This window comes from Pelodiscus sinensis, chromosome 3 (genome assembly GCF_049634645.1).
Source record: "Pelodiscus sinensis isolate JC-2024 chromosome 3, ASM4963464v1, whole genome shotgun sequence".
Taxonomy (NCBI): Eukaryota; Metazoa; Chordata; order Testudines; family Trionychidae; genus Pelodiscus; species Pelodiscus sinensis.
The window spans coordinates 94,713,426-94,737,433 of NC_134713.1; the positions used below are offsets into that span (position 1 = coordinate 94,713,426).

The 24,008-nt window shown below is 43.4% G+C and overlaps 1 protein-coding gene across 2 annotated transcripts; it reads right to left on the reverse strand.

The window, feature by feature from the left end:
* Positions 1-419: 419 nt before the first annotated feature.
* LOC102446893 (MFS-type transporter SLC18B1-like) lies at positions 420-23,079 on the reverse strand. Of its 2 annotated transcripts, none has more exons than XM_006136253.4 (14): positions 22,657-23,079; positions 21,092-21,231; positions 19,441-19,536; positions 17,904-17,977; positions 16,648-16,795; positions 13,328-13,484; positions 10,356-10,492; positions 9,337-9,438; positions 7,021-7,112; positions 5,436-5,531; positions 4,093-4,167; positions 2,729-2,822; positions 2,578-2,627; positions 420-2,347 (listed from the first exon to the last, which is right to left on the reverse strand). In XM_006136253.4, the coding sequence occupies exons 1-14, from the start codon at positions 22,706-22,708 to the stop codon at positions 2,281-2,283; spliced, it is 1,380 nt and encodes a 459-aa protein (XP_006136315.1). In that variant the 5' UTR covers positions 22,709-23,079; the 3' UTR covers positions 420-2,280. The 2 variants fall into 2 exon arrangements, with proteins under 2 accessions (XP_006136315.1, XP_075780309.1); XM_075924194.1 differs by lacking the exon at positions 22,657-23,079 and adding an exon at positions 22,426-22,560.
* Between the last annotated feature and the right edge of the window lie 929 nt (positions 23,080-24,008).

The window sequence follows — 24,008 nt, forward strand, 5'->3', positions numbered from 1 at the left end:
CTACGGTGGTCAATTTATTGCAGCTGCTTAGACATGATAAATCAGTCTCTGAGTGCTCTCCTGTCAGATTCGCTACTCCACCAGGATGAAAAGAATAGGTGAAGTGGACAGAAGAATGGCCCCCGGTAATCTTACCACACAGAAGACCCCCCCCAGGTAAGTACATCAACTTGTATGCTATATATGTAGCTGAAGTCATGTACATTAAATCGACGAGGGGGCACAGGGGAGAAGCATGATTAACGTAGACAAGGCCTGATTCACAAACAGGCTACAGCACCTCCTCAGGCATGAGAGTGGCTGTAGACAAAGAGACAGAAAGGGGTGATGATCTGGTGAACTATTCCCCAGAACCTCCAGGAGGTGGCACCCTACCTGCAGAGAGTAGAGCAAGCAAACAGTAACTTAAAAAAAATACAAACTTGTTAGTGCCTTTACTGAGCATTAAGATAAAGCTTCAAAAGTATTCTAGTCAGAGTGCTCAGAAATATAATGTACATACTGTATTTAACTAATTATATTAATGCTTAAAGTTAATCACAAATTCCAAGCTTCTGCTTCTATCAAGGAAACAAATCATGGTTACACTTGTCAGAATAAGTCTGGATGTGAAAGGAATGCAGGGCTGTGTTATCAGAGCATTATAAAGGTAAAGTGGGCCTATACCTTGAGCCCTGCAAATCTATGGACAATCTTTGTGGATCAGATGCGGATACAAATTTTGTATATGCACAGGGATCTACATATTCCAAACTCATTCCCTCCCGTCACCTCCCCTCAGTTTTTTCCCCGAAAGAAAAGCCTTCATTTAAACCCATTCCCAGTTCAATAGTGCCACAGTTGTGGTCAATGGAGGTGCTTAAAATCCTCCTGATACACAGCAAAAATGCTGGTGGCAGATTGATCACCATGAAAGCACCTGGAGTTTGGCACTCACTTCCTTCACTCCGACTTCCAAACCTCTCTGATCTCCCCAGAACTTTAGGGAAGGCTATCATATAGGCAAGATTTATGAGAGTGCTGCTTGCTGCTCTTAAAGGTTGAGGCTGACTGGATGTTCCTGATTATAAGCTTCAAAGGGCTGGTAAGATGCTCAGAGCTTTTTACGATGTGACTCTTACATGTCCTTTTTATAGACTGAAAGAAAACTCTGCTGTTGTTGCAGAAATAAGTGGCCCAACTTGTACTTGTAGCATGATCTATGAATTGTATATTAACTATATGGATTACTTAAGAATTCCCAGTTATCACTCCAAGGTTTGACAAGGTATTGTCCCAAGATCAGGCCCAGTATTAAAATTACTGTTTAGTTGGGAACCCTGCTGGAGACAGTTACAACACTCACATTAAGAACCCTTCTGTATTTACAATACGTTTAGCAAGGGCACAAATACACTAACCCTGCAAGGTAGATAAAGAGAATACAAAATGTACACCTGAACCTCTCTGTCAGTCTGCCCAGACTGGGATACTTCTATGTTAGCTGACACCACTGTGTCTAATGCATAGTCAGTAGTAATACAGATTCAAATTCCACCCAATTCTGTTTCCACTGCAGGCCAAATTCAGTCCTAGTATAAACAAGTCTAATTCTGTACTTAGTGAATATGGCCCAGCATATTAATTCAGCTCTCCCATTCCCCCACATTAGCCTTTCTTTCCTACTTCTATGTCATTAGGAGGACATGGGAAATTGCTGACTTCCTCTCCACTCTCACTTGTAATCTCATTTCACCAAAGAAATTCACACACCTTTGAAATAAGAAGTTACCTGGTTTTATTTAACAGAACATTATGCTCACCACTTCTCTATTTCAAATTCCCTTTGAACATCTAACATTATCAATTATGGTATTTGACCATTATCTTCCTTTGAAAAAGAAAAATATATACTATGATAAAAGATGTTAGACACAGACTGTCCGGGATAATACCCAGTAGATTCAAGTGCAAAATCAGAATATTCTGAAACAAATCTTTCACATTATGCTATCTCTCTCTTCAGTGCACTATACAGTGAACACAGATAAGCAGGCTCCATGAGATTTACCAGTTCAACCAATCCACAGCAGGACCATCCAAAAGAAAGGCATTCTGTATTTAAACAGAGTATCAGTGCACAAATGTTGCAATTAGAAATAAACTACAATGTATTATGGGAAGTGGCTACCCCAGCTCCAGGATTATGCAACACTGTGTTTGGGTGTTAAGTCCACTCTTCTCATTACTAAGTTAATTTATTTTAAAAAACCCTGAATGTTGGTCCACATGTATTCCAGGCTACGTCTCACTAGCCATCAGGGGAGCTCTTTCTTCATTTGTGCCCAGAGCTCTCTGCAAATTGGATCTGTTTGAGGAGGCAAAAGAAGAAAAGAGTTTAATAGAGCTTCTAGATAAATAATGCTGTGTACAAAATTAACGAAAAAAAAATGTAGTCAATGCCCCCCCAAAGTGTTTATTGGCTCTTTCATTAGTGGGCCGATATAAAGAAACAGAAGTATGGTTGAAAATATGTATTTTTCTTAATGAAAACCTTGTCAATCTAGTTTGAAATAGATGTAAAAAAAAAAAAAGTACCTTCTTCTTTGTGAAGTCTCTATGATATAGAATATTCCAATCGCTAGTCCCTTTAAAGAAACAGCCAACAATTATTATTGTAATACCTGTGTAATATGTTACAGTTGTAGTCTGCAATGAAAGCAATAAACAAGAACACTAGCTTACTAACCGTTAGTAATGACCATCCTCCTTGTATGGCTGCAGCCCATTCAAACCCCAGCTTCTCATTTAGGAATCCACCTAATGTTGGTCCTACAAAAGCTCTAAAAATATCAAAGAAAAGAAGTATGGGTACCTCAAAAAGAATAGATTAGAACAGCTACAGATAAGAGATTCTTTAATACTGAAAGATTTCAGGTCTATAACTAATGTACCAATGGCACAGAGTTGCGTCAGTACAACTGGTGACTGACACAAGGACTCAGTGTAATCTATGCACCAAACTCAGATTTTGTGGAGGGGAAAAAAAGGCATTCAAACTAGCCCTGGCTTAAAGTGGTTTCCACCATAGAGGGTTTACAGTTTTGTTAATGGCTTTCAGCATGCCCATGACAAACTATTCCAGTGCCACTAGCTTACTATTTAAGTTTAAGCTGAGATGGTGCAATTACACAGCAGCACTGAGACAGTTACGTAGTGTAGCCAACAGTACTAGTCACAAAACACCAAGGCTGTGTCTACATTGGCAAGATTTTGTGCAAAAGCAGGTACTTTTGCGCAAAATCTTGCCACCTGTCTACACTGGCCGCGAGTACTTGCGCAAGAACACTGACGTTCTAACGTATAAAATCAGTGCTTCTTGCGCAAATACTGTGATGCTCCCACTCAGGGATAAGCCCTCTTGTGCAAGAGGCCAGTGTAGACAGGCAACGTTAATTTCTTGCGCAAGACAGCCCGATGGCTAAAATGGCCATCGGAACTTTCTTGTGCAAGAGAGCACCTACACTGGCACGGATGCCAGTGTTGACGCTCTCTTGCGCAAATACTTTAACACAAAAACTCTTGCATTAAAAGTATTTGCACAAAATCTTGCAATGTAGACGTAGCCCAACTGTCTGGTTAATGCCACGATGCCCATATTAAAATTGGGAAATAGACCATTTAAAAAAGCTGCTTCAATTTACATAACCTAAAGATGCATACAGGAAGAAGCAAGGACTAGTACAGGTGACCTTGAACTGTACATATCTGTACTGACAATCAGGGTATTGATGTAATCCCAGCAGTGTTCTCAACTGCCCAGTACTTAGCAGCACAGCCAGAAATTCAGTCACTCAGAAGAGAAACCACCACCAGTTGCCAATACTGACGATAAAGTGGAGCAAACTAAAATCCTAGTAAATGTTGCCCAAATAGGTAGCAATCTGAAATGTACTGGGAGCTGAGGAAAGTGGAGCAGGACATTGAAGAGCCATGCTTGGCCAGCAGGGGACACAATTTGGCAAGCAGGCTCTTTTACACACTTAAGCCACCAAACAATATTATGACACAGAGAAAACGCCAGAAATGTATAGACAATGATTATGTACCTACCCAAGTGACCACATTGCACTGAAGAGCCCAGACACCAGTCCCAATACACTTAACCCTTCCTCAAATCCATTCTCACTGGAGAAAAACAAATAGGTTATTTCTACTAGGCACATAAAAGTTGCCTTTTAAAATGTTCCCCGCTTGGGAAATATATTAACATTCACACAATAGCATCCAGCCCAGGAAAGCATCTCTGCACAGAGGATTCACCATTTTCTGCTCCATATCTTGCCTATTAAGCCATCTGGCACTACCTTCCTGGGTAAAAGAAAAGGACAATGGGATTCCCAGAACTCTGTGTGATAACTGGATATCTCTGTCATATACAGTCAGTCTTGTGATGGGGTACAGGAGAAGAAAAGCTGACTGATGGGTCTAGAAAAATGGGGGGAGGCCTTGGTTCCAGGAGGAAACACACTTTACACAACATGGAACCAAGAGGACCCACTATAGCCAAGCAGCATTAAAGATGGGAAACTGTATGACCCCTGTTTATAGAACTGTTGCTGTAATGTCTCCCAAAGAGCTAATGGTATTTTCTGTCAATTAACCCTTTCAGTGACCTGAAATAAGAGTTCCCTTAATAAATAAATAAATAAATACACACACACACACACACACACACACACACACACACACACACACACCAGTCTTGTGGCTTGTTAAGCAAACTACCAAAACCAGTTGGACCCCATGACTCTAGTGAAGTTGTCATCCCAATTTTGACACACAAAATTCAAAAGCGTTAAAGTGATTCAGAAGCTCTCCCTCTCCCTCCCTTATGAAAGACACTGATCTTTTGAAAGTTATACAGTAAAACTCCAGTGGTCCAGCACTCCTGAAGGTCCGGCACCATCTGGAACTCTGAGTGCTCCGGGCAACCAGACAATTGGAGCTGCTCTGCCTCCGGCTTCTCCAATTCAGCCGCTGCTGAAACTGACCAGCGGCTGACTCGAGGAAGCCAGGGGCAGAGCAGCTCTGCCCCGGGCTTCCCCAAGTCAGCCACTGGTCAGTTTCAGCAGCAGCTGACTTGGGAATGCCTGGGGCAGAGCAGCTGGGGTGCAGCCGGGTTGGTCCTGGAGCGAGAAGGGGCGCATCCCCCCCCCACTCCACTCCAGACCCCTTATAGCCACCCCTTCTGATAGTCCGGAATATCTGATAATCTGGCACCCCCTGGGTCCTAAAGGTGCTGTATTATCAGAAGTTTACTGTACTCCACATTTCAGGATCACATTAACAATTAATTAATTCTACCTCTTACCCCCAAGAATGAAATGTTGGTTGAAAATTATTTGAACAGATTATTAGTAATCATTAAAGTTTTGATGGATAAGATTACTTACTAAGCACAATTCAGTATCTCAGGGAACAGAGGGATACCAGACATCCCAAGGGAAAAGCCAACCAAAACCAGCATTAGGACAAATATCCAGAGTTTGCTGCAAAATAAGCATTTAAACAAGTAGTACATCATTCCTTTCAAACAAAAGCCTTACTTTCATTATTTAGGTCTGTTACACCAGCTCTCTGGGATTCAGAGATTAGTTTTCCCTTGTTAAGGGAATAAGTTACCAAGTAAATTGTTATACATGTTTTGAAAAGAGATTTCTTACGAGTACAACTCCAGTCTGAAAAATGGACTTTGTGCAAAACAAAAATTCTGATATATTCCATGTTTGTTGCATCAACAATTTCCTTCTGCAAGGAGCTCAGTTTATAATCAGAGAATAGTTTTACCAACTGCTGAACCTGCCAATTCATCCTGGGATCGTTAAATTCAAATCATACCATTGTAGATAGAGAAGGTGAGGAGGGGAACCTCCATTCACTTCTTCTTCCCACAAATGTTTAAAATCAGCTATGTTGTTCTTCAAAAGGTTTTTTTAAAAAGTGACCCGCTCCTTAGCAATCCTTGCCATCAATGTTGTTTCACAGATGTAACAGAGCATATCATTTGAGGACAGAGGTAAGAAGAAGTGGCTTTACAAAAAAAATGAGAAATCTTGTCACTCTTTGGGGGGGGGGAAGGCAGGAGTAGCAATGATTTTCCATCTGAGGCATTTCAAGGTCATAACTATCCAAACTATTCAAGGCACTGTAGTTTACTTCAATGTACTTAGCTGAGGTAAACATCAAATGTGAGCTACAGCATTTACCTCACCTCACTATAATGAGATTAAGAAAACACAAAATCATAGAATACTAGAGCTAGAAGGGACCTCATGAGGTCAAGTATAGGCCCCTGCACTTATGACAGGACCAAGAACCATCTAGATCACCCCTGACAGCTGTCTATCTAACCTGTTCTTTAATATCTCCAATGATGGAGATTCCACAACCTCCCTAGACAATTTATTGTTGTGCTTAATCACCTTAATAGTTAGGAAGTTTATCCTCAAGTCCAACTTAAACTTCCCTTGCTGCAGTTTAAGCCCATTGCTTCTTGTCCTGTCTCTCTTTGGATATTAAATCAAGCTGGCCCTCTCAGCGGGATTCCGCTTAAGTGAAGGCATAGCCACAGCTCGTTCTTAGATGCATAAGCCACTAAAAAAAGTATTGTGCTCTCCTAAAGCTATGTTGGTTGTGAAAGATTGACCAGTAACAACTAGGGATGTTAAAATGCATTTAATTAAGTGACTGTGTAACCAATGAAAATTTCAGAGGTTACAGTTACATGCAGGATGGCAATTAGGAGCTGGTGCATGTGGGGAGTAGACATTTAAGTTGGCTCCCCACATGCACCAGTTCCTGCCTGTCCCTTCCCCCGTCCTCTGTGATGCTGCCTCTCAGACAGCAGCATGGGTGGTAGGAGACTCCCTGGGAGCCAGCTTTTAACTCCATCCCACAACCAGACTAAAGTGAGCAGATATTAACTGAGCCTATTCAGAACTGTAAGTATTGAGTCGAGATAAAAGGCAATGAACTGACCTTTCAATGTGCAAGATGGGAGCAGGTCCTAACAGGAAAAAGGACAGTGCTGTCAGTAAGCCTCCAAAGACCAAAAACCATTTCCTTAGGTGCTATGAAAGAGAAATCAAAGAAAACAGACTCATTCAGAAGCATTTCCTTTTCTTCAGAAGCAGCTAACACCTCACATGGTGAAAAGGCTGAGACACAGATTTAGATTAATTGTCTGGAGAAAGTTAATATTCTCTCCCTGTCATAACACAATGCAAGTCATGACACTCAATATTAGTTATGGTGCCACCGTATCACCTATTCCACATGTAGGATGATGCTGTAGTTAGGACAGGTAACAGAGGCGAATTTAGGTTTTAACTTGACTGCCTCACACCCTCAAAAATCATCTGTCAGGGGCCCCTACTTTACCTTATGACTGGGGCTCCACAGAACTTCTGCCAGAATTGGATTCAGCACTGATTGGTATGCTTCTAGGTCATGCCCACTCCATGCTATGCAGATTATATCAGGGGGCCTCAAACGATCGTGCCCCCATTCCAAGCAGACTACTGCCAGGGAACCAAACCGTGGGTTCCACTAGCAGAATGATCCAAGCCCTACTTTTCTGCAGCACTAATATAACAAAACAAGTGTCCATGTGCTGCTTAGGTGAGATTAACCGCTCCCACTACCGTCAAGTGGCAATGCACCTGATCGTGGACATACATTCTGCTTTTCCTGTTTTCCCTCAGCCAAATAGTGACCATCAATGGTAGTAGAAAAGTGATATTCACTACATCAGAACACCTTGAACATGTTTTCACTTGTGATCATATAAGGCTTGGATAGAGTGGTATCACCAAAGCCTCCTAACCAGGCACATGTCCTGAGCTCATTTCAAATACAGTAAACTTCCGATAATCCGGCACCTTTGGGACCCAGGAAGTGCTGGACTATCAGAAGGGGAGGCTATGATGGGTCTGGGGGGGGGTGCCACCCCAGACCTCTCATAGCCCCCCCCTTCCGATAGTCCGGCTCTGCCCCAGGCGTCCCTGATTCAGCCGCTGCTGAAACTGACCAGCAGTGGCTGAATCGGAGACGCCTGGGGCAGAGCAGCTGGAGTGCTGCCGGGTTGGTCCGGTAGCACCAACTCTTGGCGCGGCGAGACCAACCCGGCAGCACCACAGCTGCTTTTGGGGCAGAGCATCTGGGGTGCTACTGGGTTGGTCCCGCAGCGCCGCTCCTCGGCGCTACTGGACCAACCCAGCAGCACCCCAGCTGCTCTGGCCCAGGTGTCCCCAAGTCAGACGTTGCTGATACTGATCAGCGGCTGACTCCAGGAAGCCCGAGGCAGAGCTGCTCTGCCCCAGGCTTCCTGGAGTAAGCCGCTGATCAGTTTCAGCAGCAGCTGACTTGGGGACACCTGAGGCAGAGCAGCTGGGGTGCTGCCGAGTTGGTCCCCGCAGTGCCGAGGTGCGGCGCTGCGCTGCTCTGTGGGGACCAACCCGGCAGTGCCCCAGCTGCTCTGTCCCAGGCATCCAGATTCAGCTGCTGTTGAAACTGACCAGCGGCTGACTCCAGGAAGCCTGGGGCAGAGCAACTCTGCCTCGGGCTTCCTGTAGTCAGCCGCTGGTCAGTTTCAGCAGTGGCTGAATCGGGGACACCTGGGGTGCGGCCCAGTTGGTCCCGAAGGGAAGCGCTAGGGGACCTACCCGGCAGCGCCCCAGCTGCTCTGCCTCTGGCGGCTTCCCTGATTCAGCCACTGGTCAGTTTTAGCAGAGGCTGAATATGGGAAGCTTGGGGCAGAGCAGCTCCAATGGTCTGGCTGCCCGGAGCACTTCTGGGTTCCTGATGGTGCCGGACCATCAGAAGTGCTGGACCGTCAGATGCCAGACCATCTGCGTTTTACTGTACATTCATACAGTGAGATTGTCTTTTTCCTCAAAAATGTTTTGGCCTTCTGTGTCTTCAAATTCTTAGTATCAATGTCAAGCTTGTTTGTTCACTGCCTCATCACATCCTGCCACCAACACTACTTGAAATAGTGAGTCAGAGGCATTCTACCTGCCCTGCGCCAGCTATACCATAGATACAGTAAACACAATGGACAAGAGTATGCCTCTATGGACTTAGTGCAGCACCGAATTCTGCACAAGGATATGTGCATGTGGGCCCTTCTAGAGTTCCATTGTCTCGAAGAAAATGGGACTCAGTGAAGGGCCTTTGCAGAAAGGGGCTCTAGATCTATGATGTCAGAACAGAGACTGCTCTGATATTTAATTTGCATATTTAAACTAACCAGGAACATGAGACACTATACAAGCAATAAGAGATTGTACTCACTGGTATTTTATCACTTAGAAATCCAAGTAATGGTGATGACAGTGAGTAGGAGAGGGCCAAACCTAGGAATACTAACCCCACATAACCAGCTGGTAATTTGAACTGTAAAATAAAATATTTAGAAAAGCATAGAATTAGCAAAGTATTCTATTACTATTACATTTTAGGCTAAGTGACAGAAGTAAATATTTTCCCTATTTCTGTATGAAGAGTATTTTTTAATAGTTGGATATCAGTCTCAGAGTTTCAGTTCCCTTCTCTTTGCCAATTTTTTTTTCAGTTCATCAGATTCCATCACTTATGCAGTTCTAGTCTAATCTCAAAAGGAAACAGAATTGCCTCCAATCCAGAATGCTGCCACTAATCTGGGGTGTTTGAAATCTAAATCTCAAAGATTGTTCTTAAGTAACTCTAGTATTTACATTTCCAATGTTTAGCTTTGTTAACAGGTAATAGAATACTATAGTATTTATAGCTTCCTATTTGGTGCATTTATTTTACAGCATGACTTGCCTTTAAAATACTTCCCCTCCCCCCAGTTTAAAAGACAAAGATTTGATTTTTTTTTTAAAGTCAGATAAAAATATATTCGGCACAAGAAACGGGAAAAAGGAAAGATATCTCACAGCAGCTGCAACAACAGAATGAAAAGTTAGAATGTTGTAGAGTGAGCTATTTTCACTTGCCATTTGGCCTTCCCTAGTTTTATAGGCCATTGCCAATGGCATCAACAATTCACAAGTCTAGATTTAAAGAGCTCAGTCTGTACAAATATTACTGAATGGCAGCTACTGCAAAGTCTGAAAATATTCTTCTTACCCAATCACATGCAAGTGAACCCCCTGATATTCATGTGCATTATCTCTACGTACTAAACCAGAAACAGAGAATGAATAAAAATAGGCAATACAATATCAGGTAATGCCAATAATAAACACACTGGATTTTAAAATATTTGGATTAAAGTAGTCCATACCGCTAAAGCCACATGAAATCTCTTGCATATCAAGGGGACTCACCTTCTCGGAAACGAACAGTGACATAGTGGGATCCAGAAAGCCTAAACATGCACTTAGTGAAACTATAGTGAAACAGAGAAGTACTACTTTTGGCAGAGTAATAAGTGTCCAGAATGAATCTTTGGTAGCAACTGCATCTATTTTAAGAGAAGAGAAGAAACCGTGTTCATTAGTACATGGGTTGTGTTTTATTTGATACGCTTATAGCCCACTGTTGTGTTTCCAAGACTGAGCATTCTCCCACTCCCACTGGTTTGAAGGTGGTCATTTCATACTCAAATTGAAGCAAAGATTAAAATGTTACAAGTCATCCCTTAGACATTTTTTTTAAGATCAGAGGGGATTTTTAGTCTCCAGTTTGGAAACTAGAAAAACAAAAAGCAATTAGAATTTAAATCTTCTTTTTTAATGCTTTCAGTTCAAAACAAAGTAATTAGGCAAGTGCTTGAGTGACTAAGATGGTAGAATAGATTGCCACTTTTCAGGTGCTATTGTGATGTTTTACACCTTTAAATTATGTTCCAAGGGCCTGATCCTGCACACACTTCAATATGTGCATGATCTTATTGTGGGTACGATGAGATTGATCTTGTAGATGATAATGCATGTGAGTAGCAGACTCTATAGCTCTTTGTATAATGGACTTCCACATTGCATATTTCCAAAGCTGCATAATTCAAAGTATTTATATCCAAGCTATAAACATCTTGTGAAGACAAAGAAATGGTTGACCAGAATTTCTTATCTAACAGTAGCAAGCAGAATACAGGCTCAAATATAGTTGGTGCTTCCTCTCTAATAATATGTTTAGCTACCATACCCCCGCTTGTGGGCGATGGCGATTACAGTGTTTAACCATAGAGTTTCTCTTATCCTCCAAAGTTATCACATCTGTGTTCTTTCATTAGTCATTATAAGATTTCTGGAGGATGAAACTATCTTCTAACATTAGGCTGTTTATGATACCTCTCAGGGTGTGTCTACACAGCAGGGCTTAGCTCAATTTCCGTAGCTTATTTTGAGTTACGTCAATTGCATAGCTTATTTTGAAACAGCTTATTTCAAAATAGGGAGGCTGTGTCTGCACTGGCAAGTTTTTCTGCAAAATCATCTGCTTTTGCAGAAAAACTTGCCAGCTGTCTACACTGGCTGCTTGAATTTCCGCAAAAGCACTGACGATCTCATGTAAAATTGTCAGTGCTTTTGCGGAAATACTATGCTGCTCCCGTTAGGGCAAAAGTATTTTTCTGAAAAACTTTTGAGCAATAGGGCCAGTGTAGACAGCAAAGATTTGTTTTCCGCAAAAAGGCCCCGATCGCGAAAATGGCGATTGGGGCTTTTTTGCGGAAAAGCGCATCTAGATTGGCCACAGACACTTTTCCGCAAAAAGTGCTTTTGTGGAAAAGTGTCCTGCCGATCTAGATGCGCTTTTCCGAAAATGCTTTTAACGGAAAACTTTTCCAGAAAATCATGCCAGTGTAGACGTAGCTGGAGTGTTTACACTGCACTTTTCAAATTTTGAAGTGGAGCACTCTTCCCCGGACTTCCCTTATTCCTCATGCAATCAGGGAGTCGGAGTAAGAAGTCCTCCAACTTGACAGTATTTTGACACTATTTGAAATAACTGCCTGCTGTGTAGATGAGGACCAAGTTATTTCAAAATACTGTTGCAATGTAGATGTACCTCAGTTATCTTTTTCTCCCAAAACTGGGTCATCCAAACTTGATCTGATTAATGGAATCACAACATGAGACTTAAAAGTACTACATGCAGCTGGATTCTCTTCCATGTGTGAAATATGTCTTGCATTGTGGAATGCAATACATAGGAATCTTTTTGTCCTTCGTACTGTAAGCCCCTGACTCGCTCAATAGTATTCTGAGGCAAAGGGTACATCTATGCCACAGTGAGTCTCAGAGCCTGGGTCAACTCACTTGCACTCGTGCTACTGGGCTAAGAATAGCCGTGTGGAGACATCTCTGCTCAGGTAGGAATGGGGCTCTGAGACCCACCATGGGTAGAACCTGGGCTCCAGCCTAAGCAGGAATGTCTACACTGCTTTTAGCCCAGTAGCGTGAACTCAAGTCGGTTGGGGCTCACTGCCATGAGTTTTTACATCCCTAGTCTCACAGCGCAGACTAGGGATGTAAAAAAGGTTTTTTAAAAGTAACCATGTAACCATTAAAAATCCTAGCGGTTACATGTGCTGTGGGCTCTGCAGGAGAAGCCTTACAATGCAGAGCTTGCAGTGCAGCCAGCTCCCTGGAAACGGGACTGGGAGCTGGCTTATAATATGAGCCGACTGCCAGTCCCACTCGTGGAGAACGCTGAAGTGTAAGGCTTATATAATAAGCCCACAGCGCAGGGCAGCAGCTGTCTCTGATGCATGCCAGGAGCCAGATTACATGCACTGACTCCTGGCCTACCCCCAGGGAGCTGGCTGTATTCTGGGCTCTGCAGTATAAGCCTTTTACTGCAGAGGCTGCAGCGTGGGGCAGCAGCTGGCTCATGGGAGCAGGACTGTGAGCCAGTGAATGCCTGGAAGGCAGAAGAGTTTAACTATTAGGGAAACCAATAAGCTGATGCTTATCAGTTAACCGGACAAACTCTTACATCCCTAGTGTAGACATACTCCAAGACAAATGATAGTTTAAAAATCCCAGAGCTATGAGACACATCATGTAGAAAAATCTCACTTCATTTCAATGTGTCAGAGAAAGTCAGTGTTTACAGGGATAGACACGAGAGGAGACTCGTTCCAAGCCATGTGCATCCACAATTTTTAGTAATGTTCAACAAGGATCTGATCTGGCTCCATTTAAAATTAATTGCAGTTTTGCCACAGATAATTATGTATGCAGCTATTCTTATGCAAGTTAAGTAAACTAGGGTTTTACTGCAATGTGTGTCTGTCTGTCTGTCTGTCAAATTTGAAATATTAACTGAAGAAAGTGGAAGGAAAAGAGCCTACCGTATTTTGGTAAGAGGTACATGTTCAGAGGCACCAGGAGCAGCACCAAGCATCCAAGCACTATGAAAGGGACTTCATAGCCAAAGGACTGATACAAAAAGCCACCTATTGGTGGACCCAGCACCAGTCCAAGTCCTGTAAAAATTTCAAGACTGCCCTAAAGGGTAGGAAGGGAGAGAGAGAGAGAGACACAGTTACTAGATAGAAACTAAGATCTGTCATTGATCAAGAGCTAGAACAAATACTATCCATAAACCAAGATCTTTACATGCAAGGACAGTGAAGAGGGTCTGAAAAAGTTGTCTTAAGAAAAGATAATTGAGCCTCTTAGGGGAAGTGTAATTCTTTCTTTTTCAGTCTGTCACTCACATGATGCTTAATGTACTCAGTTCCCGGGTACACCCCTGCTGCTGTTCCATATACCCAGTACATCTGCAGAGAGGTCAGCAACGAAATTACTACAGTTCCCAAATATAAAATATTAAAACCAGAAGGGAAGAACTTAACAAGTATATTGCAATGAAGCATCACTAAGTCACCTCTTTGGGGCTTAGATGAAAGATGTCTTAAGTTAAATAACTTTTCTACCTTCATACAGCTGATTAAGTTTAGCCCCTGCAACTAATTATCTACTGAAGTCCATCACATTACAACAAGGATATGTTTGACCAATTAAGTTTGATTTCTTTTATAGGACTGTCACAAACAATATGTGGGGCCTGCAGCTTAGAAGGCTAGGATGGAAGTTTCCATCCTTGCAGTACATAACCTGAGACCATGCAGGCGCAAACAGCAGCTGGCCCATATCAGCTTTAACCCATGCACTTGATCTGGGAAACAACTAAGCGGTAAACAAGCTTGACCTCAGTCTCCGCTCATAAGAGAGATAAGAATGGTGTTGAGCCAGTACACGCATACCTGGTAAACAACTGTAGTATAACTAGTATAGGGAGGCCCACGCCCGGTGAGTCTCACGAGGGACCGAGACTTCGAAGGGTGCCCTGGATTTCCCCAGATGGAACCATGTCTACCTGGTGTGAGGTGACAGGAACGGGACTCCCCGCGGACTGAAGGGACGTAAGCATTTCTAAGTGCCTGTGACTCTTTTATGCATTTCTCTGCCTGCATTTATTGATGTGTCAGTTTGAAGTGGCTGTGTAACCATTTGGCAATATTAACCCTGTAATAGTAGTGACGTAGTGAGATTAATAAAAACAACTATCCCTAATCAACTCTGTGTTAAAGCAAATCCATAATCCTGTTTGGCTATGGCCCTGTGAGTTGACAAGGATTAAACCTCAAAGAACTATTAGTTCTTATTGCCAATGTATGGTACATCATTCAAACAACTTATATTTAGACCAAGAAAATTTCCTGATAGAGTATTTAGCCATAGTAACCATTGGGAAGTGACAGAACAGTGAAAAGGAAGCTTATGCTGGAAAGATGTACTGTTTGCACTATGCAGGTAGTTCTTTCACCAGTATTATTATTCCCATGCAGGGAGGAGAATAACTACACTGGTACAAATCACCTTTGCAATAATGTATCTGTGTCCACACAAGGGCTTTTACTAGTATAAATCACCCATAATTAAAATACTGGTAACACTTAAACAAATTAACTCAAAAGAGATAAAGAGGAATGGGGGAAGTTTTTTGTTTTTTGCGCTGTGGCGCATCTGTGGCAGTCTTCTTCTGTGATTCTAGCTGCTAACACAGGAAACCGTTTCTAGTTATTTTTCCACAGACATCAGAAGCCCTTTTTATATTCTCTCTCTAGAAGGAACAAGACTGACAGGCATCAGAGCCCCAGTTCAACAAGTCCACAATTCAAGGACCCAGATCATGAAGGTATTAAATAAGGAAATGGAGAGTTTGATCTAGAAAATGTTACCCCCAAAGTAAACTTTTATTTAGCTCCCCCCCTGCTCCTTCAGTTCCCTCTCTCTCCAAAAAAAATTACTTGCAACTAAACAGCAACACCAATTTCTACTCCAAGGCTACATCTAGACTACATCCCTCTGTCGGCAGAGGGATGTAAATGAGGCACTTCGAAAGTGCAAATGAAGCGGGATTTAAATACCCCGTGCTTCATTTGCATAATCACGTCATGGCGTTCTTTCGAACAAGCACCATTTCGAAAGTAAAACCGCAGACTAGACATGGTTCTTTCAAAAACGTCAGGCTTTTTCGAAAGATCCTGTAAACCTCAAAGCCTGCCGTTTTCGAAAGAGCCATGTCTAGAGCACGGTTTTACTTTTGAAATGGCTTTTGTTTGAAAGAGCACCATGACACGTAGCCCAAGTGTTCAGCCATATCCACTCCTTTGAGATCATTCTTTTCATTGCTACTGGCTTGCTACATTTAAAGCAAGGCACAGCACTAGTATCATGTAGCCATGTAAAAATGCATTTAATTAAGAAATTGTGTAACTGCTGAATTTTTCAGTGGTTGCACAATTACATGCTGGAGCCATGTGTCTGCCTCTCTATTGGAGACATCAGTGTGGGGAAAAAAGGGGAGCTTGCATGTTATTGTGCACGCTAACCAATAAGCCCAGACTGATCTGTTAACCCTGTACGTACAGGGTTACATTTTTACATCCCCAGTATCATGTGGGGTTTGGTCAGCAGTCCTTCCATTTTATGAACTGCGAGTGAAGTCATCCCGAATGCAACATGACAATACAGGAGTAACCTAAACCAGTCCCACTAGAATTGATTAATCTTAGCAGGAAAAAAAAAAATCCCAAATGTGACGGTTTAACTCCTCACTGTAGCCTCTGGTTAAAGCAGATTTATTTGTAAGCAGAAAGCTGTATGATATGTCAAGCCATTTCCTTTTGTTATACACCATATGGAATTCAGTTTTCATGAAGACTAGGCTAAGATAGCAGCATTTTTAGAAAACTTTCAGGCTGTACTCTCAGTCATTATCCTACCCATATTCCAGACAACACTGGCAAATGGAGCACAACAAAAATACATTAAAACCCCATCTTCAGCTAATCATTTTCTAGCACTCCTACATAAGCTACTGAATGACCTTAGTTTTACATCCACTTTCCTTCCATTGTTGTGGGACCCAAATAACTTTTATACCACCTGAATCATGTTTATTTCTTCAGGCATACAGCATTTAAATTAAATATTTTATGTTGGGGATTAATCTTTTTTAAGCTAGAGGAGCACATGCTAGACACTTGATACCAGCTGTATAGTTACAGTGGCTGTTTTCTCTGCAAAATGCATAAAGATATGAGTCATTAAAACTCTTTTATTCTAGACATATAGCTATAACGTGTGGCTTTGTACATACCATTACTGTAGCTATATTATTGGGAAAAGCCTTTGCAAGAATAGAAAATGATGCTGTCGCTGCTGCAGCAAAGCTTATGGCATCCATCGCTCTAACCAGAAAACACAAACCAATGAATATTGGTCCATCGGGTGCTTTGTCCAACATACTGAAAGAAAAAATAAATGAAATTTAGTAAATAAAAAAACCAAACTACAACTGTAAGGTAAACTATCAAAATCTTCTAGAGACAGCATGACCCAGTGCTTCGACCACACAGGGCAAGTCACTTGCCCTCGATCAAAGGGGAATCACTCTTACCTACCATGTGTAACATCATATAAAGGAAGAGCTTCAAAAGTTTAGGCACCTAGGGGCCAGTGTAGGGAAACAAGACTGATGAAGTCAGACAGAGTACCAGAAATAATTCAAGTTGCCATTTTCAGTCAAAAAGAAATTCAAAGACAGACTGCAGCTGTGATGAAATTCATATGCAAATTTGACACAGTCAAAAGAGATTTAAAAAGAAACAGGGCATCTTCCCTGTTTGTTAGAATCATACAAGATTCCATGATGAACGTAACTACATAAATCACACTTTTTAATAACTCCTAGATCTTCGAAGTTAAGCAGGGATGTGTTTATTCACCAGAATTTTTTTCCAGTGTCATGAAAAATGTCCTGTGGAAGACAGAAGTGAAAGATGGATTTCTGAGTGATGGCAGGGTTCTTCAGATGTTCCTTTTCGCAGATGATATTGTCCTAATTGCATCAAAACCTGAAACATTGCAAACCCTCCTCAATTACATCAGTTAGGACACAAAGGGGACTAGATGATCATTTTAAAAAATAAAACCATCTTTTGCAGAAGTTAGTGCCTTAGCCCCTATAATTGCTAGCCTAAACTTCTGATTTCCAAATGGATTTAAAACCATTAAAAATCCTGTTTTGTTAACTAGAATTTGCATGCACTTATACAATTATCCTTAGGGTTTTTCAAATAACTATAATTGCAAATTGCATTTATGGCATCTTCCTGCTAAGGGTCTCAATACTAAACAAACCTTATAACCCCAAGAGTTAGAGAAGCATTATTCCCACTTTACAGAGGAGGAAAACTAAGGGCCAAGATAGCATAAGCAACCAGCCCAAGGTCATAAACAGAGCAGAGGTCTTTTGACTTTTAGCCCTCATTTTTAACAGCAAGAGTTTCTGTTTTTCATATGATTACAACACAAGCGTCACACTAGAACTAAGATGCAAGGGAAAACACTCACCCAAACAGGATTGTAACACATCCTGAGGCAAACATCCCAGCCACAAACATGAATTTGGCTCCAATTTGTACAAGCTGCAATTGGTGAGGAATAAATGTTCCATTTTAATCTTTTCAAGTCCATTTTTAGTCAAGGAAACTCACTTGTGGCATTATGAAACAAAAACACTGTGCACACTATAAGAAAAAAAATCACTGATAGCCATACTTAGCTTTCAACCAAACCTAAAAATATTCTAAATGGTTAAGTGACTTAACCTAGTTTCCCCAATGGTAAGCCCTTGGTAGAGCTAACTTGCTACTGCTGTTTGCTATAGCTTCTGTACATTGGTAAAATGCAGCAGCGTTGTTACATCAGTTAGATGAAGTGTCACACATACATCCAGCATTATCTATAGCAGGCACTAATGGTGCTCTTAAGGCAGCCATTTTAGTCATCCTCTTTGCTCATATATCTAACTGCTAGTGGGTAATTCAAGATGATAGGGTATGCATCTTATGGTGTGTCTAAACTACATGGCTCCGTCGATGGAGCCATGTAGATTAGGCTGATCGGCAGAGGGAAATGAAGCCGCGATTTAAATAATCGCAGCTTCATTTAAATTTAAATGGCTGCCGCGCTCTGCCGACCAGCTGATGATCAGCTGTTTGTTGGCAGATCGGGGCAGTCTGGACGCGCCGCTGTCGACAAGGAAGTCTTTGCTATAGCTCTATAGCTTTCGGGGAGGGTCCCTCTGATCTCCAGGAGGGGAAGGAAGGACAGGGCCCCAGGCAGAAGTGGCAAGCCAGCCTGGGATTAGCCTACACAAACCCATCCATCACCTGCCATTCATGATACAGGAAGAAAAGGGTGGTGGATATAGACTGGGGTGGGCAAAACATTTTGACCAGGGGCCACTTCAGAAATTTTTCAAGAGGCTCTTAGCCCCCGTGGAAGGGGCAGAACTTCAGGTGGAAGAGGTGGGGCCAGGACACTTCCATGCTTCCCCATCCCCAGTCCCTGACTGGTCTGAGTGGGGGAGTATGTGAAGTCTGTCCTATGCTCCCCCAGAGAGACACACCAGCTGTCCTGAACAGTTGGCAGTTTCCTGTAGGCACCTGCGCTGCTGGTAGTGGGGGGATCACACAAAGTCTCCTATCCTGCCCCCATCCTGTAAGGAGCATGAAGCGCTTATAAGTGGGGGGGGGGGTGAAGTCACTCACTCCCTGCCCTCTGGTGGCGCTTAGAGTCAACTGCTAGGGTTGGCTCTAAGCACTGTACACTCCCACATCCCTAGGCCCTGATTGGCTTGGGGGCAGTGGAGTGGCAGGACCTCCATGGGCCAGATCAACCTGTTTGGCGGGCCGAATCCATCCCGCGGAGGCCCTTTTGCCCACCCGTGATATAGACTGATGGAGGGAAGCAAATAATAAGGTAACTTAGAACTTGCCAGGATCTGGGTAGTAGTTGACAAGTGCAGTTTGTCTGGACCAGGTGCTAGTGACTCTAAGCAGTATTCTATAATTAAGTCTATACTGAAAACATTAAATATACTTACATAATTGCCTAATATTAAAGAAGTCAAGAAATTGAATAAAGCAAAGCATCCAAAAATCAGTCCAACAACTGTATCACTGGCACCCTTTTTCTCTGCCTGTGAAAGGAAACCACCATACCAATCAGATTTAAAATGTGGACAAAAAAAAGTTCACCATACACAAAGTTAACATTGGGTTAAAATACTTCCTGATCAAGTCTTACATTTTTACTCTTCTAGCACTGTACCTGCCACCATGGTCATAAAGCATTTTCTGTTTTAAAGAGGAGTGGGAGATTCAGCAGTAATTCTACAGAAATTTAAAAATCACCTTAGACCACAAATTTATGATTGCTCCCACTCAGACCCTGCAACCCCATTCCAAGCTCTTGCACACCAAAACCCTCATCCACAGCCCCACCTAGAGCCCTTCCCCCCTCCCTTGCTCAACCTTCTGCTGCAACTTGGAGCCCCTCCCACACCCTGAACCCCTCATGTTTGGCCCCATATGAGGGCCAAACAGACAAACCAGGTGCTATTCATGGCGATGGAGTTTAGTCCATCTGATCAGGAAAGTTCAAAACCCTAAAAACCTAGGGGAAGCCAGAAGCCACCAGCCCCCTTGACTGGGCTGTGTGAGCCCTGTGACTGATTTTTTTTTCCCTACGGGACAGCGGCCCCTGATGGGAAAAAGGTTCCCCAGCCCTGCTCTGAAATGGTTACTCTGAAGTGGCATGGGGTTCCATATTAATTTATCTCAACTCACTCAATTTATTGCAACAGTTAAGGTGGTTTTCCTGTCAGCCAAACTTTATCCTAGGAAAGGTTGAGGAGGAAGTTGTAAGTGCATTGGAGGGCAGGGGATCATAGAATCATTGAGCTGGAAGAGACCTCAGGAGGTCATCAAGTCCAGTCACCTGCCCAAGTCAGTATCAATCCCAATTAAATCAACCCAGCCAGGGCTTTGGTAAGCCGAGACTTAAAAACCTCTAGGGATGGAGATTCCACCACCTCCCTACGTAACCCATTGCAGTGCTTCACCACCCTCCTAGTGAAATAGTTTTTCCTAATGTCCAACCTAGACCTCTCCCACTATAACTTGAGACCATTGCTCCTTGTTCTGCCATCCCTCACTACTGTGAACAGCCTCTCTCCATCCTTTGGAGCCTCCCTTCAGGAAGTTGAAGGCTGCTATCAAATCCCCCCTCACTCTTCTCTTCTGCAGACTAAACAAACCCAAATCCCTCAGTCTCTCCTCATAGGTCATACGCTCCAGCCTCCTAATCATTTTGGTCACCCTCCAATGGACCCTCTCCAATACGTCCACATCCTTTCTATAGTGGGGGCCCCAGAACTAGACACAGAGGTCTAAGGAATAAGGCACTGGAATGGAAGTCTAGAGATCCGGGCTTTGTTCCAGGTTCTTCTGTGACTTTGGGCAAATCACTTCACCTCTATTCTCTGTCTGCCTCATAAAATGGGTCATCAGTGTTTTGGGACAGGAACTCTCTCTTACAGTGCCTAGTGCAATAGGAACCTGTCCTCACATAAAGTCATTAAGACTGCAATATCAATTATCTGCAATATCAATTATCTGATTACTTTTTTAAAAGTTACTTCTTAGTTTTTTAGACATCTGAATAATAGTTTACTGAGCTGCATATTGATTTACCTCTCTTGGAAAAAAGGGTCCCAGGATTGAATAGCAAATCATTGAACTGAAGTTCAAACAAGCTGTTGCTGCCATTGTGAAGAGCTGATCTCTGGTAAGCCTGCTTGACTCTTCAGCGGGAACTTCTGGTCTGCCATTTTCTTGAGTTAAAAAGATTTGTATTAGGCTCTGATTAACTGGGACACAAAATTGCAAGCCATCTGTTTAGAAGGGAAGAGCCCTCTAGGAATCTGGAATGAGTAACTTAAAGCTGTGGTTCAGGACAAGGTAACTGAGGTTCTGCCATTAAGCCCCTAATCCCATCATTTTCTGCATATATTTCTGTACCTTAAGTGAAGCCTCCCCAACCCTGAAAGCTGATCTGTACAGATTGCCCTTCACACTCAGTCACTTTGGCTTCTAAGAGCCCCAGTGTCTTTCCACACTGAGCAGCTTGCAACATCAATGACAAAAGGATCTGACACTGACACCCTGTCTCAAATAGCTACACTGAAGTTAAATGGATTACCTGTGGGAGTAAGAACTGCCCACCTGAGTGCTGGCTGCCTGATCATTTCCTTGGGTGCCTTTAGGTAAGATGATAACTTCTAGTATACAGTTGTAGTCTCTTGTTTACAGCCTATTAATGATCATTAAGTTAGAATTAAAAAAAAAAAACCCTGCACCTCATCCCTCACCTAAAATTTGTTTACAGCCCAGAGGCCCAGAAACAATCAGTTTACTAATAAAGATTTAAGAAACATTCAAAGGTGTAGGTCACCTGCCAGCTCATGGTATCCTTCAATCAAAGTTTTGTAACAGATACCGTATTTAAATTTGCCGTTCTTTTTTCCTGATCCCAGGGCACAAGGATTAAGACCTGAACCGCCTTCCTGTTTGTTACATACTTCATAGAGTAATTGTTTAAAACAAAAAAAAGAAGGGGGGAGGGGAGAGAGGACTCCTGTCAAGTTGCATTCCAGAGTAAGGTTGAGGCCAGAAGTTACTACAAAAATAAAAAAAAACCCCTTTTGCTCTTTTCCCAAGCTGCATTAAGCTAGTTATTTAACAATACTGACTTCAGGTCCCACTTGTAAGACTTTCCGTTATGTGGCTAGGATCTCAATTAGCTTGAGAGTTTTGAAATAGCCAGCAAGAACCTTTCCTTGCCATAAACCTTTACTATACAACCCAAAAGTCTGTTCCGTTTCAGTTAGCTGTCCCATCGGAGCCCATTAGCCCAGACCAGAATGCTCTGGATTAACTGCAGCAGTACGAGGTCGGCAGGTGAAGAGGCCAAGCAGTGGCAGGCATCTTGGTACAGTAGCTCTCAGTTCTTGCGATGTGCGACCTACCAGCCGCTGAAGTGCGAGGGGCAGAGGAAGGAGCGTCTCCTCCCCCTTGCACAGGGATCCCGAAGAATCCTTCAGCAAACACAAACGACCCAGAGAGGCGCCAGCCCGCAGTCTCGTAAGGATTCCAAGGTTGCTTGGGGTGAGCGCGGCGACTGCCCGGGAGCCCCGGGGGAAGGTTCGCACTCGGGAAAGTTCAGCAGAGCGGGGTCCGAAAGAAACAAACTCTCTTACCCCCACCGAGGATTTGCAAAGTCTCCTGGGTCTCTGCCTCCTCGCTGCCCATGGCGGGGAGTCCTGGACACCGCAGCCCAAGGGAACGTCTCCAGACGCCGACGTCCTTCTCGCCTGCCCCCGTTCTGCACGGAGATCCAGAAAGGCAGCTCGGTGAGAGCCGGGGCCGAGCTCAGAGGTTAGTATTACGGAGCATGCTCAGTTCACACCAAGCCCGCTCAGGGAGCGGCTGCCTGACTCCATTGCAGCTTCCCTCCTCTTTCCTCCCACCGGGCGGGCAAGCGCTGCTTCGCAGAACTTGCGCAATCCACAAATCAGTGGCCGCCGCTCTGAAGTGCTGATGCGCCCTTTCTCTGCCCTGAGGCGCCGGGCGAGCGACGAGGAGGGCGCTGCATCCGCATGGCGCTGGAACCAATCCGGGTAAAATGTTCTTGGCTTGTTCTCTCCTCCCCTCCTCCGAGCCGAAGGCAAACCCGCGGGGCGCTACACGTGTGCGCGCACCTGCAGCAGGCGGTAAGTCGGAGTGACCATTACACGCGTTCCAGAGAGTTTACAAGCACGGTCATGATGGGCTGCTCCATCCTTCTGCATAACACAAGCCACAGAAGGTCACCAGACATTTCCGCAGGGCTCACATTCCTCTGGAGCTGTCCCAAAGTGCAGCACTTATAAATATGTCCAGCGCCCCTGGAATTTTTTAGCATGGAGGGGGGAGGCCTCTGGGAAATGCCCCCTAAGATCTTGAAGCCCTAAAAATCTCTGCATCCAGAGCATACCTTCCATTTTGAGCTGTAGCATTTGTTTTACAAAGATCTCCCATTCTCATTTTAAAACTGGGTATGTCCACATCAGTCAGCGTTTAGTGACAAGGCTGTGTTGACACACAGCTTTCACTCTGTAGATTTCATCGGAAGATCAGTGTTTCTCAAACTGGGGTTAGGGCAGGAAAGCACCCTTACTTCTGTGTGCCTTCTGACCATCCCACACTGAAGATAGAACAGAAGGAAGGCTGTCAGTATCATGATCCCCCAAGGGTAACCTTGTAACCATCACAACCCCCACAATTCCCATTTGGGTCAATGTACTCGGTTTGAGAAACACTGTTCTCTCTATGAAACTTGCTAGGGTGGCAATATCATACCATAACCTCCTTACTGCTGCTAGTGGTGGTGCTGCTTTCATAGCCAGGCTCTCAGCAACTGCTGCTCTCCAGCTGCCCAGCTCTGAATGCAGTAGGGCTGAAACAACAGCACAGAAGTTCCCATTTTAGGTCAGGACTGCTACATTTACATCATGAAATTTGCAATTTTTAAAATCCTATGACTGTGAAATTGACCCAAATGGACTGAATT